Source organism: Ostrea edulis, chromosome 1 (genome assembly GCF_947568905.1).
Source record: "Ostrea edulis chromosome 1, xbOstEdul1.1, whole genome shotgun sequence".
NCBI classification, from domain to species: domain Eukaryota; kingdom Metazoa; phylum Mollusca; class Bivalvia; order Ostreida; family Ostreidae; genus Ostrea; species Ostrea edulis.
Window position 1 is genome coordinate 37,893,267 of NC_079164.1, and position 7,886 is coordinate 37,901,152.

General features: G+C 35.6%; 1 protein-coding gene across 1 annotated transcript; it reads left to right on the forward strand.

Annotated features, from left to right (window-relative positions):
• Positions 1 to 514: 514 nt before the first annotated feature.
• LOC125657516 (multiple epidermal growth factor-like domains protein 10) lies at positions 515 to 7,522 on the forward strand. Its single transcript, XM_048888124.2, has 9 exons — positions 515 to 2,255; positions 2,401 to 2,459; positions 2,572 to 2,697; positions 2,781 to 2,820; positions 2,932 to 2,990; positions 4,340 to 4,474; positions 5,095 to 5,206; positions 5,300 to 5,355; positions 5,547 to 7,522. The coding sequence occupies exons 1-9, from the start codon at positions 2,155 to 2,157 to the stop codon at positions 5,852 to 5,854; spliced, it is 996 nt and encodes a 331-aa protein (XP_048744081.2). The 5' UTR covers positions 515 to 2,154; the 3' UTR covers positions 5,855 to 7,522.
• The last annotated feature ends 364 nt before the right edge of the window (positions 7,523 to 7,886 follow it).

The window sequence follows — 7,886 nt, forward strand, 5'->3', positions numbered from 1 at the left end:
AGATAACGAACGGAGATCAATCTCATAACTCCTATAAGGAATACAAAAGTAAAGAGTTTGATAAATACAGACCCTTGGACACACCAGAGGTGGGATCAGTTAGCTAAGAGGAGTAAGCATCCCCTTTCGAGCGGTTACACCTGTCGTGAACTATATGTCTTCATCAGATAAACGAAGTAATACGTAATCAAAACCAGTGTGCCAAAAGCAGTCTAACAATCGGTATGCAACACGTCAAACAGCATTTGACCCAATGATAGGTTATATAGGCTAACTTAGATCATTATAACGAACATATAATTTCCTAAATGCTGACTTCAAACGAGACTGTTGAAACAACTGTAACAACTTGTTTGTCAGTAGTTTTTAGTATCGAATTAGTTGAGAGATATTAATACCATATGCAGTTGATAATGGAATATAAAACGTCGTCTATATATCTAAATGCCGAGTTGAAGGCCACAGCAAGAAACCTTTTTTTCTCATGTAGAAGGGTTGAAATAAACTCCGCTTCATGAGAATATAAAAACAGGTCAGCCAACAAAGTAGTACAATTCATGTACATAGGTATTCCAACAGACTGTTTGAAGACTTGATCTCCAAATAATACGAAGACATAGTCAATGAAAAACTCCGGAATGTTTTTATTTCAACTTCAGTGTACTTGTGCGTGGAATCAGAGTGGTGCTTCACAGTATTTTTTGGATGCCTGATCACTAGATACAAATATTTACTTTTTTCAATTTTGTTGACGAAGCAACTGTCCATGATGTTAAATAGTCTAGTCTTTAATTTATCATGAGGAATGGTCGCGTAACATCTAAGACTTCTTCAACTTTTTTCATTTTATGTTTGTCAGAAATTTTTGCCTAAGTTAAAGGATAGCTAACGCTGGAGTACCTGTAAAGTGCGAAACGATATCGAATCGAAACGAAACAAAACAGACTGTATAAGCGAATTATTTTACTTATAATAATTAAAAATAGTAGATCAGGCCCCTGTGAAAGTTACCACGTATAAATGAAATTCACCTCCCTTTTGATGTAGGCTATCGGATTGAATACTACAAAGTTTTAAAAGTTGGAAAGGGGGAGAGTGAGTAAGTACATATCCGAAATTGATTAAATTATATAAACCGTGTGCAATTAGTTTCGGATCTAGAAATTTGAGAAAGGAGGTCTGGGGAAACACATGAAACGAGGGATGGGGTCGCTGACGTTGGATTCACCTTTGGATATGTCTTCCCATTCTTTTTGTAATGTCTGCTTTCCTTGTTCATGAGTCTTTGGAGTTTACAAATAGCTGACCTCTTCCTGATATTATTGCACAAAATATTTTCCGTTTTCCGTTCCGTGTTCAATTCCCCATGTTAGCAACAACCTTTTCAGATCTGAAGGAAGAAAATTTTAAGAGAGAAGGACCTATGAAATCTACACCTGCTGATTTATTAAGTGTCCTTGCCAAGAATTCATCCTGGATAATAGGAAGAAAACTAAGGATATTTTCCTCACCAATTCTGGACTTTGCTGATGATTACATATGGTGCAAATATTCTGTATCTGTTCATGAGATAAGTATGCTACAACACATATTGTAGAGTAATTGAAGGTTAATTTTCGCGCATTGCCAAAATTTTACGCTGTTGCTTGGATGCAATTTCGATGTATGGTCATTGAAATATAATATATTGTATATTTCGTTGTTGTTGAAAATTCAAGATATATACTCTTGAAACCCCCGAAAAATGACCCCCACGAAATATAAGGACACCACAGTAGGTGTAATGACTGAACGGCAGCACACAATGCATGTAACAAAGTCAGTTTACTTCCTTTGAACGTCAAACGTTTTCATTCCTAAGTATATCAAAACAGCACATGAACCTAACATCCTATCAATATATTCCAATGTTTTTCATTGATATGTGTATCTCTCTAAATATGCGATAAACCTGAGATCATGCAAAGTGAAGACAACGAACAGTGATCAATCTCATAACTCCTACAAGCAATACAAAATAGATAGTTGGGCAAACATGGACCCCTGGACTCATTTCATAAACAGGAAGCGTACTTTCATCTGTGTAATATTACACAGTTGAACTGTATAATATTATATCAGAGGGAACGTAAACACAAGCTGTGATATTGGAACATGATTCCAAAACACACCAACAGAATATCGGTGCTGTATTTCTTACAAACACTATATTTATTCGCTGACATGAAGGACAATGACATGTGTGTTCAAGAAAAGTAAGCTATTTTTTATGAATATCAATCTAAATCTTTAATGTATATTTATCAATATCATTTCATGAAAATCACAAACTTCTTTTTATATTTCTTTTAATACTGAAATATCAGCTTATTCAATGAAAGTTATACCGAAACATTTCAGGAATACCACTATATGCTGTCCGAATTACCGTTATAATGTGTCTGTGAAGAAATGTGTGGGTTAGTGATTTTTTTTTCATTTGAAAACATATCGTTAGAGGTAGATAAAAATATATGTCAATAAGATTTTAACTTCTTCAAATGTAGGCGATGTCTTACTTTTGCAATGTAGAATGTGTTGGAAGGTTTGGCTATAACTGTTCAGAGCAGTGCCCGGATGGATTGTACGGAAGATCATGTAACAGCAAATGTAACTGTCCTATTGAGGCCTGTAACAAAATATCTGGGTGTTTAACAAGTAAGTATGAAATGTAAGTGTCTCTCTCTTTAATTAATGTTATTGCCAATTGCATTGTAAAACTTGTTTAATGTACGTTGTAGGTAGTCTGGACGTAAAAAATGGAATCTGCTATGACAAACAGTAAGTTTTCAATGTTGATTTGATCATTGTTAGTTACCTTACTGCCTTGAACTACACACCCCGGGAGTGGCTTAGAGTATCGAATTAACATACATAACATTCCGTTTTCAGGAATGGTGCCTACTGTTGTGTAAACTACGAATACCTGAAAAACAAACATAAATGTCAAGGTAAACTACACTAAAAACATTCAATTGAAATAAAATGAATGTTTTGTCTTATTTCCTAATATTCACATCCTTATTTGCAATTTTAGTGATTGATTGATTGATGTTTTCCGCCACACTCAACAATTTTTCAGTTAACTGGTGGCGCCCAGTTTTTATTTGTGGAAGATAGAATCCAGATACAATGTACCTGGGAAGAGACCACCGACCTTCCGAAAGTAAATTGGGAAATTTTCTCACCGGCGCGAGCAGGATTCGAACCCGCGCCGACAGAGATGAGAGGCCGTATGATTTTGAGCGCGATGCTCTAACCACTCGACCACGGAGGCTATTGAAGAATCGCGATAGATTTTCAAGAATTAATTTTTAAAGAAAAAGACGTTGTAATAAATATAATTGAAACATGCTAATCCATCCAGTCTGGCGTAGTTAATCGAATTATTAGACCATAAGTTGTACATGTTGACTGTCACAATGATGTACATGTTGACTGTCACAATGATGTACTTGTTGACTGTCACAATGATGTACATGTTGACTGTCACAATGATGTACATGTTGACTGTCACAATGCTGAAATCTTTTTGTGTAATTCTGCATTTAAATCGAGGCAGTTTCGTTAAACGTCAGTATTTTGCCAGTTCTATAGTCGTTATAACGATCTAGTTTGCCAATACGACCTATCTTTGGGTCAACTGCTGTTTGACGTTTTACTTTCTCATTGTTTGGCCGTTTGTGCCACACTAATTTTGAATGTGGATAACTCCGTTTACCTTATCAAAATATAGAGCTCACAGTGGGTGTGACAGGCCGCCAGGAGATGCTTACTCCTCCTGGGCACCTGATCCCACCTCTGGTATATTCAAGGGTACGTGTGTGCCCAACTTTCTATTTTGTATTGCTTATAGGAGTTATGAGATTGATCACTGTTCATTATTTTCACTTTTCATGATGAATCTGATTATTTTAGTGTTTGTGTGATTCTGAATTTAAATGATGAATTTATTTCATTTACCTGGTGATCGTTTTGATGTGACCAACATATCTACTGTTTTCTTCTTTAATTTCAGAGAAGTGCATAATGTACTTCACATAGAGGGTATTTAGAGTTCCATATCTGAAGCACGGAATGGGACTAAAAGTATCCTCTCTGTATATTTGTCCATTATTTGGTTCGTCCAGTTTCGTTCACCAAATGCATGTCAAACGTTAAGCAATTAATTCAAGTTTGATAATTGACACACTTTTACCTTGTATCATATTTTTTTCTGCATTACTTTAGCACTACTCTCAGAAGAGACAATAGTGATACATTGTACAGTTAAAGATTTAAAGTACTGTATTTCTTACAGAGTGCGTGGGACGGTTTGGCGTCAATTGCAGTCAAAAATGTCCAGAAGGATACTATGGCAAACAATGCAATGAGAAATGCACATGCAATGCCAGTCAGTGTCACGAGATACTGGGTTGTCTGACAGTTCCTTCAGGTATTATGGCTTTCGTTATTAACATCATTTTTACCATTGCTTGTTTGGCTGTATATTGTTTAACGTGCCTCGGGAATATTGTACTCATATGGGGACGTCATCATTACCGGTGAAGGGCTGCAATATTTAGGCCTATGCTCAGCGCTTACAGCCTTTGAGCAGGGAGTGATCTTTATTGTGCCACAGCTGCTATGACACGGGGCCTCGGGTTTCTGCGGTCTCATAAGAAGGAATGTCCCATTTAATTGCCTCTTACGATATGCAAGGGGTACGGAGGACTTATTCTAACCCGTATTCCCACGGGAGACATCTTTAAGGAATAAATGACTAGTTTCTTAATATTGGAGATATATAAGTAATGGGGAAAACGGAAAATGTGCACATCCGGCCAACATGAAATCCCCTAATTACATCCACTGCTTTACATTACCATAAAGTAAACAAATTAAGCATTTATTCATCTGTTTTATGATAAAAACACTTATCATATATGTTGATTTAAAGATGAATTGTGCGTCACAGTACCTTTAGTGACAAATGAAAACAACAAAAACCCAAAATGTGTCTTTATTACAAAAACATTGGTAAATGTAAATGCTATCAATCTCATTAATTTTCAGAATTCAAAAGGAACCAACAGTCAGTATCAGCGTATATTCTTCAATTTGTTGTACCTGCTTCAACTGCTACTGGGGCTCTGTTGCTGTGCGTGCTTTTAGGATTTCGGTACAGGTATGTAGTTATTATATCATTAGCATGTAAAATATCAATATATTTACCTTGTAAATTTCCTTATGCAATTATAGATGATGTTTTATTACACAGGTCCAAGAAGAAACGCAATACTGAAATCCAAACCTCTGTCACTGCCACAATAAACAGTAAACTCTAACTCTCTCTCTCTCTCTCTCTCTCTCTCTCTCTCTCTCTCTCTCTCTCTCTCTCTCTCTCTTTCTTTCTTTCTTTCTTTCTTTCTCTCTCTCGTTACTTATTACTTAAAAGTAATGCCCACAATACAACTTCAGACACAAAAACCTGTTACATGCTATTTATAATGAACTGTCTTTTTAAGTGGAGCGAGAAGAATGTTCTGCCTCTACCTCTGTTGCTGTGAAACGTCCAAAGAAGAAAAGGATGAACTCGATCCTTCAGCATAGTACTACATATGACAATAAAATGTTCTTGGAAAAAACAAACCATGAAAATACTGACCTAAGATGCAGCAATTCCAGATATAAAGGCAGAAATGGAATGGGAGACTTGGATGCGGTATACAGCATGTGTGCCGGGTATGAGAATATTTACGATGATACAGTTTGTCTGGCTTCTTCATTAGCACAATCTATTGAAAGGATACCTTCCTCGGAAATCGAGTATTGATCAATATAAAGACAATGAAATATCTCACGAGAAAGACAACAGTGTGTGTGTTATTCGGACAGACTAAGAGATTACTTTTATAACATTTAAGAATTCATTAATGTAATCTTGTTATGTAGATTTTTTTGAAATCAAATTGTAGATTACATTGATTCACTTGGATGAAAGGTGAAGATAACGAACAGTGATCAATATCATAACTCCTTCAAGCAATACAAAATAGATAAATATCTTAAAATCAACGTCCTTATATCATGTAATTCTTATGATACATTAAAATAATTTTACATTTTTCTTAAATATAAAGAGAATGAATCTTGTAGAACATATAAATACATCGCCATACAAAAATATATATTCATTTTTATATATTATCAATATTCATTATCATGCATATGCTAATTCGAGTCCCGTGGGGATTCGGGTTGGAATATGTCCTCAGTACCTCTTGCTTGTCGTAAGAGACGACTAAATGTGGCCGTCCTTCGGATGAGACCACAAAAACCGAGGTCCCGTGTCACAGCAGGTGTGGCACGATAAAGATCCCTCCCTACTCAAAGGCCATTAGCGCCGAGCATAGGCCGAAAATTTTGCAGCCTTTCACCGGTAGTGGTGACGTCTCCCTATTGTGAGGTTTTTGTATTTTTATACATGTATGTACTTACCCATGAAGTATTTTCTTACTTTTGTTGAAGCGAGCACACAATGTAATGTACATAGATTTAAACTATTAAAGACAGCTCTGTAGATTATAACCTATAGAATGTATCTAGCATTATATTCACGAGATATTTCTAGTGATATATTGAGCATATTCATAATAATGCGTTTTTGTGTGTACATATCAACATCATGCAGTTTGAAGGATCGTATATTAGAATTAACGTGTGCCCATTATAGAAATTACTGCAAGTTAACGAATATACGCTCGCTTCTACGGTAATTCCATATTACACGTATTATTACAAATGAATTACCTTGCTTTATTCATGTATACCATTGTGAAATAGTGTATTGGGCTGCAGATCTCATTTTTTGCGTCATGTGTATCTCTACTTTCTCTTTTGCTTGACGTTGTACCGCGCACGTTACATATGTCATTTCCGGTGGCGTTTCACCTATCTTTTTATGGATCCACCAACGAAATATTCTTGCTCCAGTAAATGTTGGCGTTAATACCAGAACTATTGCTTTGGAGGTAATTAATTAATTACTTAGATTAGATTGAATTAGACTAGTGTTATTTTCCAGTTTATTAATAGTTCAATATTAATTCTAGTTATATATGAACTATTTTCCAGTCACAATTTTGGTTGGATTTCCAACGGAATCCGTTCCCGTTGGAACGAAATCGTTGAACGAGGGTATAAAAGAGGGAGTGCGCGTCCCCACGGGGACTCCCAACTTTTTCTACTTTATTAGATAGATGTAGGTATTATTTTAAGTTAGAAATGATTAGGTTTTAGTAAGAGGGGGATGAAGTAAATTTTATTACTATTTTATGTGACTTTCAGTGAGTTGTAATATTTATTGATAGGGATACAGTATATTATTTCTACTAGGATTATAGACGACTGCAGCCTTGCGCTATATTTTTTAGATTGTGTTCAGTGCCATAATTTATTAACTCTATTTGTTATTTCGTTGAATAAACCTTGTAAACTTTAATTCATCTCTGTATTACTTGCTAGTGAATTATTTGGAGTCCATCGCGAACGATCATCCGACATATTCTGATATACTCAACATTAAACAATTGTTTCTGTTGAGTCTGTTAAATTATATTTACAACAACAGTAATCGCATAAAATAAATCCACGGTCCAGTGATCGAACCACTAGACCGTTACACTATAAAGGAAATAAAATCAATCATATGCTAATTCGATATATCCCAGTGATACACCACAGAGTCTTCCTCATTTGTTTCAGATCTGGTTGCTTTACTATACAAATAGAATAATGACAGACGAACAACCCAACCCATTACGAAAGGAATGGCACCAGCTTCTCCATCGTCAACTTCCCATATC